The 12110-nt window shown below is 35.2% G+C and overlaps 2 protein-coding genes across 2 annotated transcripts; both read left to right on the top strand.

Moving 5' to 3' along the window:
• LOC18778235 (disease resistance-like protein CSA1) lies at positions 3448-4361 on the top strand. Its single transcript, XM_007212436.2, has 2 exons — positions 3448-3926; positions 4028-4361. Exons 1-2 carry the CDS (start codon positions 3448-3450, stop codon positions 4143-4145), a joined length of 597 nt encoding a protein of 198 aa, XP_007212498.1. The 3' UTR covers positions 4146-4361.
• Positions 6753-10070, top strand: LOC18778255 (alpha-galactosidase). Its single transcript, XM_007211370.2, has 12 exons — positions 6753-7166; positions 7283-7341; positions 7629-7685; positions 7797-7935; positions 8023-8098; positions 8194-8318; positions 8447-8530; positions 8660-8724; positions 8910-8992; positions 9086-9226; positions 9375-9515; positions 9689-10070. Exons 1-12 carry the CDS (start codon positions 7015-7017, stop codon positions 9776-9778), a joined length of 1212 nt encoding a protein of 403 aa, XP_007211432.2. The 5' UTR covers positions 6753-7014; the 3' UTR covers positions 9779-10070.

The following is a 12110-nucleotide window of genomic DNA, read 5'->3' as shown; positions in this document are numbered from 1 at the left end:
ATTTGTCCCTTTTTTTTTTTTTTTTGGGAGGCTAACTTTTAATGGAAGATAGAGAACATCCTTGTAATGGGTCTGGTTGAGCATAAGGCCCTCACTATAAAATTGTTGAACATATGTATTCATGCACGATTTATAATATGGTGGTTTTGAGCCTAAATAACATCCTTGTAAGTCCACTACTTTTTTACTTTTTTTTTTTTAATGAAAGAAAGTTTAGGGGAGGGAAAGGCTACCCCACATTCAGGATTAAGGCAAATTCCAGACGTTTTTGAATTTACAGAGAAATTTACAGATTACTCACCATACCACTTTTTCTTTTGTATATATATTCTCTCTTATTTTCCTTCGAAAAATTTCAATCCCTATTTCGAAAGACATCGTGTTGTATTCCAATCCAATAATATATAATGAAATAAAAAATACTAATATATAAAGTCAAGAAAACCATGGGAGACAGCTGGGAAAAGTGACATTTAGTTCCTGAGTTATACTATGACTAGTAGCTCAATTGATATTCGTTGTGTAAGTGCAATGGAGGGAAGGGCTTTGAATGTATTTATTTTCCTTTTCCTCATTCTTTTCTCGGAGGAGGAAACTTATTGGCAACGAGGAGGATGAGGAAGGATCAACGCCACACATCTGCCGTGTTCGGAGCACCCAAAAACTAAAACGGCTTTGAATTAGAGGAAGAAGAACAGATCAAAGTAAAGATTAAGGATGTAAGTTGGACTTAGAATGCGGCACTCACGTGCCCTCAATCCAACTTCTGAGCCCAAATAAATAGTGCTGGGATTAGCCTAGCCCAACATAGAATACAATAAATAAAAAAACAAAACCCAAACATGGTTATTTTGACAGAGTCGTTCTATGATGATGATGAGAGCGTCATATATGAGTTATCAATGTGGACTTTTATATAAGCCATATAATTCATCTGAATAATAACTTTACTTAAATTTAATGAAAAGATCATTTGACTAATATAAAAGTCCACATGAGAAGTTCATTTATGACACCCTCAGTATAAAATTTCAACTAGACATGAAATTCTATAGTGAGAGTGTTATATATGAAAAATTAATTGCTAGCCTAGTTGCAGTGGACTAATTAGTTAGGCGACTAATTGCAGGCCTAGTTGAAGTTTCATGTAAAATTAACTTCATGGCAAATATAATACATGCCAAAGGAGGGAGGGGGTATTTGCATGAATTCAATTCAATTCAATTCCATTGAGTAATTGACTGTTACACACTACATACGTATACACACATGTCATATATGGCACACACAAGGATTTTACCAAGAAATTATATGCGAAATTCCTTCAAATTAATTATTCACAATCTAATATTTGTTGCCAAAAAGATTTCAGAATAATATCACTCAGATCCCAAACACACATGCACAAATTAATTTCCTCGTAGTTTAAATTTGTTCCATTTCCCATTACCATATAGCTTGAATTCATGTTCATGATAACAGCAACCACGCATATTAGATATATATACAATCAATGTTTTTGTGGTTCTCATTGCATTCGAGAATATGAGTGGATACCCTTCAAACTTTAAACCGCACAGAAAATTTGGTTGAGATGGTGGAGCAATTTAGATATTCACATTAGGGTTTATAAGTTTGAGTTCATGTGGACAAGCTTTTTTCAAGTGGACAGGAAAGAAACTTACACTAAAATATTTTCATGCCAACGTAAGACAAAGGGGCTTCTGTACATTGATTCTATATTGTTCTGTTACCCATTTTCGATAGTGAGTACAAGACACAGAGGTCCCCCACTCCTTGAAGATTACCAAGTCAAAGAGCACGTTGTATTTTATTCCAAATTCACGTTCATTTTAATACATCCACGCTTTCATATTATTGGCAGACGTTGACACAATCAAACTAATTTAATTACGTTAATTATGATCTTTCCCCGCAACAGAGACACCAAATTCTTACATGCTAAAAAAAAATGATAACAGGTATTGGGGAAAAATCGATGCTCAAATTCCTATATCCTACCAAAAAGTGATAATAGGCATCAGGAAAAAAGGGATGTTCTTTAGGGTTAAAAACCGATGCATTTGTAAGATGATGCTAAAAAGGGATATACATGTTAACATTATTACTGTTAATCACCTTATGGATTAGTACTCTAATTCTTAACTAGGCTATAATGGTGATATTATGTTACTAGCTCCAATGCACGCATAGACAATAGTACTAAAGCTTAACGACATCTAAGACCAATTTATTAACCTAGCATAAGCCTTGTGACAGAAAAAAAAAAACAAAAAAAAACCCGGCCCTATATAACTTATGCATTTCATATGTCGTTGAAGAAGTTTTCTTGATTAGTGATTTTAAGGCGGGACGACTCGCTTATTAAATGATTTATTATGTATAAGAAAACGCAAAGAAAGTCGGTAATGAAAACCATTCCATTTCTTCTTATTCCATTACTTATAAATAAACGTGAATACGTATTATGAGATATATTGAGACTCGGACAGTTCTTCCCCTAAACACTTTTCTAGGCTCTTCATAAACCTTGGAGACTCTCAAAATGTGCACCAATACTCTTTGGTGCTGATGTATTAGTGCGGTTCGATTGCATCGATATGGCTAATAATCGTAAGTGTAAGGTAAAAAGGTGCTTCCTCCCACGTTTTCTAATTTTGTCTTATTTATTTTTTTCATTAATTTCCATTGAAGAGTAGATTTCCTTGATTACAATATTTTATTTTATTTTGTTGTTGTTGAGGACCTTTCCTATTCAAAAGGGCGATAGCATATTAAACTCACACACACAACACGGATGCTATAACTCGAATCCAGAACCTTACCTGAGGGAGTAAATACTCCAAACCACTACACTAGTGGGTCATTTGCTCCTTAATTACACATGTTTGTTTTCTGATTAGCTATTTAATTTTTCCTTCACTTCTCTTGTTTATTATCTCCAAACTTGCATTAATTTTTCATCAAAACCAAAAGTTCTATCCATCATTTGGTTTTAATTGGCAAAAGTTTCCTGGCCCTTGAAATCATGCAAAAGACCGTGGAGTGACCAAGTAAGCAGATGATGGTTTTGTACATATATAAAAATATATACGTGTTTGAAGGTTTATACAGTTCCATAAAGCCTAGATAGTCAAAATTTTCAAGGCTCCCGCGCTCTAATTTTCTGTGTCTTGCTTAAATAAATACCGCGCATTTTCTCAAGTCCAATCTGAAGCTTAGAATTCTCCCTTGAATATGGACCCCAAAATCAAATCAAACTCTTTCTCGGACCTCTTTATAAGCCATTTGTCTAGCTCTCTCACACCTACCAAAAAAAAACATAACCCTTAGAAAATACAAAACAAACACAACAGAAAAATTCTTTTTAACCAAAAAGAAAAGTACATAAAATCGTACCGAATTCGTTAGCTTCTCCAAGGAGCCATGCAGCGTTCACCAGCTTTGGTTCGCAAAATTCTTCGCCAAGGAAGCAACCACATCCAAACCGTTAATTCCAGGCCATGCGACGTGTTCATTAACCACCGTGGGATTGACACCAAGAGAACCGTGGCCGGGTTGCTCTTTTACCATTTCTCGCGGCTCAGGCTGCATCCGTTTTTGGACAGCAAGAACATGAAACCTGGGGACAAGCTGTTCGATGAAATCGATGCTGCGATTCGAAAATGCAAGGTGGGGCTTGCCGTGTTTTCGCCTCAGTATTGTGAATCTTACTTTTGTCTTCATGAGTTGGCTCTGTTAATGGAGTCCAAGAAGAGGGTGATACCAGTTTTCTGTAATGTAAAGCCGTCTCAACTTAGGGTCAGGGACAATGGAACTTGCTCTCCAGTTGAACTTCAAAGGTTCAGTTGGGCGCTTGAAGAAGCCAAGTATACCGTTGGACTTACTTTCGACTCCTCCAAAGGGTAATTCGACTCTCATTTTTGAATAACATCTTATTTTATATCTTTGTTATTGGATCGATCACTAATATTGGTTGTTTTTTTTTTTTGGGGGTTTTCTTTAGGGATTGGTCGGAGTTCCTGAGAGACGCTTCTGATGCGGTGTTGCAGAACTTGCTGGAGGTAGAAGGAGAAGGAGCATACAAGATTGACCATAAATACGATTTTCAGGATCAATGTTAATATGTTAATACACACACAAAACAATCAATTACTTGACAATCTCACAAAAGATAAAAAGTAATTACTTCAAAAACTCACATTTGTTCTTAATTACTTGGTATGTCTTACAAATTCATTGATTTTTTTTTGTATAGGAGACAAAGAATATCTTCAAAGTTTCTAACACGTTTTGTTGATTTTTGTATTTCGTTTGATTAGGATTGAATAAACTGTATACTTCATTTCCTTTTTATTGTAACCAAAGATGTAATATTGTACTTGTAACAAATTCATGCTTCCTTCAAAATAATGTGAAGTTGATTCTTTTATATCTTGTCATCTCTCTCGTGGGAGCCGCAGATCATCATTAACTTGAATTTAATTTGCACCAAATTAAAAGGACCAACAGTTGAGACTGATCTTGTGGTGGGTGGCGTTGTTTTATATAATTATTTTATTAGTGCCATTGGTGTTCCTAATCCCAACAAGTTAAGACCATCATTCATACTAAAATACTTTGATCATAATATTTTAACTTGTTTTGTTTTACACGTAAGAGGGTTGCTTGCTTTAAATATTCGTTTATCTACGGCACACACTCTTTTTCCATGCAGATGCATAATTTATCTTTTTTTTTTTTTACAATATTGGAGAGAGCTACATCATATGCTATCAATGAATGCAATATTGGTGTGAAAATCCTTCGTAAGAGGCAAGAAAAAACGGCATGAAAGCCAAATCTTATTAATATGGCTTGCTTTTAATCTTCACCAAAGCAAAATATTAATATTTTTTTAATCAAAGAGAAAAGTTGGGGAAATGCAATCTAAACTGAGATACGGAAGAAAGATTACAGAATTTATACTGTGATTGCCAAGAAGAAGGTATTAGCAGAGGAATGGCCGCCCATCCATCATGATTCATCACTATATACTTTTACTAAACCAGGAAGCAACAGAAACCGCAGCACCGCCCATAGGCAATAGTAATACTAACATAGATTGAGAGAAAGCAAGATCCATGTGCTCATCTCTGTGTGGGAATTCAGAAATTGACCTTGAATTGACCCCTACTGAAAAATTCATCCTCTTCAGCTTTAACCAAAAGAAACTTCTCAGCACTTCACTGCCGGACCAATTTTTGATTTTTAAAATGGACATGAGGTCTGCATATCTACCAAGCGGCACATGTCATATTATTTTATTTCTGTGGGAATTGCTTTTGTTCTTAAAGTAAGAGTACTCAATATATAAAGTATTGGGCTTTGGCTTTTCACATTTATTTTATTTCCTCTTTAAATTGACGGCTTTTTTTTTTGGTAACTCTTTCACTTGTTGAAGCCATTAAATTAGGGTTTATTTGTGGCTAGAAATTGAGATGAAGAAAAAGAGTAATTGGAAGAATTCAAAGAGTTCATTTCGTGATTCAGTCTTTTACTGTACACATCCGCTTTCCTCGTGTGAATGTTTTTGGACCCTTACTCTCTTTTTTTATTTAAGTTTTTTTATGAGTATATTTCACATTAAGACGAACGATAACATACTAAATTTATAGGCTTGCACCGACCAGTTCCATCTAGATAAGGCTGAAGCCCAACCAGAATTTTAGAAGAGCTGTCGATAGCTAGGTAGCCCAGCTATTCTGGGAAAACAAATACCTAGCCCATTTATTAGCCTTTACAGCCTTATCACCCCAAGACAAAAAAGAAAGTAAGGAAAAAAAAAACTGAAGATTCTCTTCTCCCTTCTGTCATCCCGTGGAGTAATTTTTGGGGTTCCCTTCTGTCATTCCATGACTGTCTTTTTTCTTTTTCTTTTCTATTCTCAACCTCCTTCTTCTACTCTTTATTTTTTCTTGTAATTTATTTCTAAGATTGTTTTATGTATAAGTGGGGAAGTATGCTATTCTTCAGAATATAACTGAAGATGTAGAAGTAAATTATACAAGTTTTTAATATATTATATACAATTTGAGAATTATCATTAAAATTGTTAAAACTTTAAAAGAAATTTACTTTTTAGAAAAATTGGCCTAAAAATTAGTCATAGACATTTTTGAATTATAAGTTTTCTCACACACACAATACGGATATCAGAACTTTAATCTCTAATATTTTTTGGAGTAGTATTTGGTCCAATCACTACACTAATAGATCCTTTGCACTAAAAATTTTATTTGTAATCTCTCTACAAAGAGTGAATGCAAAATTAAAGAGAAATACATCAATATCGTTAATAAATTACAAAGGGTCAATACAAAGCATATGTCGACCAAACACCATCAACAAAAGAAAACAGTAAACTACTCTCATCATAGGGATAAGACTACAAAGTCGCACAACCAACCCAAGCAACTTATTTCGAAGTAAAAATTAAAATATTTAATTCCCTTACTTGCCGAGCCTTCATGTCTTAGTTACTTTGTACGTGCTATGTATTGATGAGTGAGGATCTTTGTGGTGCGTTGTATAATGGTTTTCTCATTCATGTCATGCTAATGAATGTTTAGCATTTTGTGCAATACTTGGTTTTCTGTACAAAGTTTGAGAGTTTAAAATGAACCATTAATTTGTCATGTTCAATATCAATGTAGCATTTCGTCCAAAAATAAATAAATAAATATCAATGTAGCATTTAAAGGAAAGTCATATATATATATGTATATATATCCAAGAAGTTGTATCTGTCTCCCACCCACCCGCATATCATATGCAGTTGTATTGAACTGTACATGAAGCCAGAAGGGTCTTATCTGATTGCAGTATTCCATTTTCACATTTACAGTAAAACCACACTCACAGAAACAGAGCCCCTCCTCAGTCTTTAAGCTCTGTCCCAGATCTCATAAGAATATTCTTCAGATACACACCCTTTTACACTCTTTTCCCAAAATGGGTTGGAGAAACAGAAATTCTCTTCTCTTTTTTCTTGTTTTATTTTTTGTCCATGTGATAGATGCTATGAATTTCAGGAACAATACCCATCAAGCAGAATACAATCAGTTCCTTCTTGCCAATGGGGTTGCTCGAACACCTCCAATGGGGTAAGTAAGATCAATTAAGTACTATTTGGAATTGCTTTCATCGGATTACCTGGTTTCCAAGTTTTATTTGAAAGCAATTGGCTTTTTTCAATTTGGCTTACTGGTTTTGAATGCAGTTGGAACAGTTGGAATCACTTCCAATGCAATATAAATGAAAGCACTGTGAAGACTATTGGTAAAGTTTTCCTATGAAAAAATTTCTTCAATATCACAACAATGTTACATACACAATTTCATTAAAAAGCTTGTTCATTGCAATTAAAGATATTGACTTTGAAGCCGACAGTATAGGTGCACTTTCTTTATAATAGGTTTCTACCAGTAAGATTAATTATAGGAATGGCCTCAATTGAATTGGCTTCAAAGGTTTCTCACAATTTGTGCAGTTGAATTTGTATACCATTCATTTGTAAGAATGATCATATAACGTTTTGTGTTGATTTGTTTGAATTTTGAGAACAGTGGATGCTCTTGTTTCAACTGGATTGGCAGCAGTTGGATACAAATATGTGAATTTAGGTCGGCATCTTTACAGACTTTCACTTAATTATTTAGTTCTGAATATCCTGCCTTTCCTAGCCACCTATAACAAGGTCCTCACTCTCACTCTTGGTGTGGTCTAAAATGCAGATGATTGTTGGGCTGAAAAAAACAGAGACACGAGGGGTAATCTCAGAGCAAAATCATCTACTTTTCCTTCTGGAATCAAGACCCTTGCAGATTATGTTCATGCAAGAGGCTTAAAACTTGGCATATACTCTGATGCTGGGTAAATATATCTCTGAAATCTGTGTTTATATAAAATGAAGACTATCTGTTGTTCATATCATTTTATTTTCATTATTTTGTATATTAGCTATATGACCTGCAGCATGACAATGCCGGGCTCACTTGGGCATGAAGAGCAAGATGCAAGAACCTTCGCCGAGTGGGTTTGTATCTGATATTTTTATACAACATGAGGATGAGTAATTGATTTTTGTGGTTAAAGGAATGAACTTCAGCTGATAGGAGCATTTGGCTGTAGGGGGTCGATTATTTGAAGTATGATAACTGTTACAATGATGGTTCTAAGCCTCAAAAAAGATATGCTAGAATGAGTTATGCACTGCAAAAGGTTGGAAGGCCGATTCTATACTCCTTATGCGAATGGCAAGTCACTTGTACTTGATAACATCATCATCCTGTCTTAAATTTGTTTACAAGGTCTGTGTGTTTGTATCACTAGAAACTGTTTGGTATTATCAAACAAGCCTTAACACAAAAATGTGTTCTTAAAGGGGACAAGAGAATCCTGCCAAATGGGCTGGTTTGTATGGCAATACTTGGAGAACTACAGGAGACATTAACGATACCTGGGCAAGGTGCACTCTCAGTTCCTCATTTTTCTAATTCTTTCAAGATCTCAACCTGAATCCTGATTTGACAGAGAATTCTAACCTTGAAACATTGAATCATTTGCTTTTATTAACCTGTGTACATTACAATTTCAGTATCACGTCGATTGCAGATCAAAACAACATTTGGGGGAGATATGCAGGACCTGGCAAGTGGAATGGTAATTTTTTTAAAATGTTATTGACTGTCTATTTTCTGTTATTCAAGTGAAACCATGTAGTTGTGTAACTTATGTTACAATTACAAACCATATTGAACTTAAGAATTTCCAGAGCCATCTTGTTTCTTATCTTTGTTTAAATGCCTGTACACTTATTTATTTGAAATGTAATTTGATTGTAATAGATCCTGATATGTTGGAAGTGGGCAATGGAGGGATGAGTCTAGAGGAGTATAGATCTCATTTTAGCATTTGGGCAGTTATGAAAGTATGCGATCATCTCCAAACTTTCTAATTGCTTTCTTTCAGTCACCTCTTTGACTTGCATACACTGATAATACCAAAAATATTATTGTCACAGGCTCCTTTACTTATTGGATGTGACGTCCGATCTGCAAGCAAAGAGACTCTTCAGATCCTTGGAAACAAGGAGGTCATTAATGTTAATCAGGATCCAATGGGAGTTCAAGCAAGGAAATTGCGTTCAAAAGATGGCCTAGAAGTATGTTGCAGTTTCAGATGCTTGCCCTTTTCCTTCATTTCTGCAATTAGTTTATAGACTATTGATTAACCATGTTTGTTCAAATTCTATAACCTGTCACAGCTTTTCAAACTATAGTCATATGATAAGCTGTCAATTTGAAATGCAGGTGTGGGCAGGACCATTATCAAGGAAAAGAGTGGTGGTAGTGTTGTGGAACAGAGGCAGGTCAGTTGCTCCTATATCTGTGACATGGAGGGACATTGGACTCTCTCCGTATAAGCCTGTTGTCGTCAGAGATCTGTGGGCGGTATGTATGCATTTATAGAAGGATGCTTGCGCGCATGGGCTGATGCATTGTGAGCCTCACATGCATCTGGCCATCAGCCCACGCGCGCAACTTACCGTAGCACTGCTCACGTTTGATATATCTGTTTTGTGTGTTCCCTTGGTGCCTCATGCCTTAATGTCATTTGATTGCAGCACTCATTTGTTTCAAGGAACAAGCGTTTTCGGTTGACTGCAAATGTTGCTCCTCATGGTTGTAAGATGTATGCCCTAAGTCCCTACTAGAAGATAAAGATGGCTCTCTCTTTATATATCCATCTTTGGACTTGAGGCCGCCATATTTATTTTGCAAAGTACTTGCAAAGAAGAAATCTGTTAAAATAAATATTTTGACTTTAGAAGATATTTTATTTTGTCACATTGAATGAGAAGTTCAGGGGATTGCTTGTACGAATATTGTTCTACGCCGACAAAGTTTCACCAGGATAGATCATTCGCGGCGAAGTTTTTCTTTCAGGACAAATCTTTGCCGGGCTAGACTTTCCCGACTAATGTGGAAAATTTAATATCTTTTATCTTCTGGCACTTAAAAAAACTTGCTTGCTGCCATGGTTACAACTTATTACTATATTATTTGTGGATGGTAGCGTAAAAGAAGGTTGTAACTTGTGACCTCTCCTATTAGGGTGGCTTTTGCACGCATCGCATAGACACATACTATTCATTTGCAATGTGAAAGCATTTTGATACAATCAAGAATATTCTCCATTTCAAGACTCATTGGTCGTCAAACATGGAATATGACATAAAAATAAATAAATAACTCCACCTAACTCTTTTTTCTTTCTAATTAAAAGATGTTTCAAGTTGAAATTCCTTTTTTCGTTGATTTAAAATAAATAAATCTTGAGCGTCAACAGAAGTTTCAAGGCAAAAGTGGACATAAATGTAATAATAGACAATTCATCAAAATTTTGGTCCATACCATGTTAATTTTAGATATTATCTGAAAACTGAATATGTGGCATGCGCATGTTTACACAATACACAATGTTGCATCTGTGATTCATGGATCGCACATTGTAAGCCACAAATAAAAATTCATGTGGCAGCAGCAGCTGTCATATGCCCATGATTTTTCAAGGAAATAAAAATTGTGGTGTTCACGAATCACGGGCACCCCCCACCAACCCAACTTTTTGTTTCCTAATAAACAAGCAATTAGGCAAATTCAGGCTGTTGTTCTTCTTTCATTTATTTATTTTGGTCATGTAACCCTACAAATACGGCTACAAATTATATTATAGGATATTACCTACGTATGCCACAGCCTGGACACGTCTAAATTATCAAGGATTTCCACGTGTACAATCTTGATTGGTTTTTATTATTATATATAAAGTTCTGATAGGATAAATATTTAAAATAAACAAAAAATATGTTTGAAAGCACCATATGATCCTCGTCGTGAAAGCCACTTTTTGCAGCATGTCGTGTGGACTGTGGACAAATGGATGGGCCCATCAGAAGCAGACAATCCGGCAAGTGAGAAGGTTGGGCCTCAACTTAAAAATACGGTCTGAATCTATCAAATGTTTTTTGTATTTTTGTACAACGGATAATAGAGGAGGGGGAATCGAACTTATACATCTTAGGTAAATGCTCTTAACCACTTGAATCACAAATTACTTATTTATCAAATGATTTAAGGTGACTGACACCGAGACTTCGTTATTGATTTTGGATATTGTCTAAATGACTGATTTTGCTTAAATTTGACCTACTTTCAATCAATTATTAATTTCGGATATTGTGATGAAGTGCACAAGAATAAAGCATCTCAGGTCACAAAATGTGATGTAGAGAAGCAAAAAGGACATAAAGCAAGCCAGAGAATCAAAGCTAATGACCACATTTTTTATCTTCCTCTAAATTTGTGGATAGTGATGGATATATCATGATGCATGGATGGCTACTAAAAGCAAATTGAGAGGAAAAAGTAACAAGGACCGTTCATGTAATATAGTCAAAGTCCAAGCATGACATACAGGCATTCTGACGCATGGAGGACTCGTCCCCCATGTGCTAATATGTAGACATTCGAAAACAACATTCAACTGAAATTGCTAGCTAAGCTAACCTAGGCCGCCTCATGTGTTAAAACCCCAAATTTCTTAGAATGTTGTTTCCTATGGTTAAATGAATTTGACCACTAGCTACTTTGAGGTCTAAAATATGCATACAATATACATATGCAATGAGAATGCACCAATTGTCAAAAAGGCAAGTGGAGATTAACCTCACAATAGGGCATGGACTCATTCAAGATCTCATAAAGATTTTCTGTCTTTGACACCAAGATCATAAGACAAAGGTATTGCATTTGGAATATGGAAAAAGTACATGATAACTATATAACTCAGTTTTTAATTTATTTCCTACTTCTTCAATTGTATCACGCATGACAATTTAGTCATTCCGTCAATAATGACTATTAAAATGAATAAATCGTTTTATGGGTGATTTGTACATGAATGAATGGCTCTACTCCTCTAATTGAAGTTCATATTGACGAAAGAATCAAATAGCTGCACCGCACATGAGACAAATGATCCGA

This window comes from Prunus persica, chromosome G4, assembly GCF_000346465.2.
Source record: "Prunus persica cultivar Lovell chromosome G4, Prunus_persica_NCBIv2, whole genome shotgun sequence".
Classification (NCBI taxonomy): domain Eukaryota; kingdom Viridiplantae; phylum Streptophyta; class Magnoliopsida; order Rosales; family Rosaceae; genus Prunus; species Prunus persica.
The sequence above is the reverse complement of the archived record's forward strand: the minus strand, read 5'-3'. Positions and strand labels throughout refer to the sequence as shown.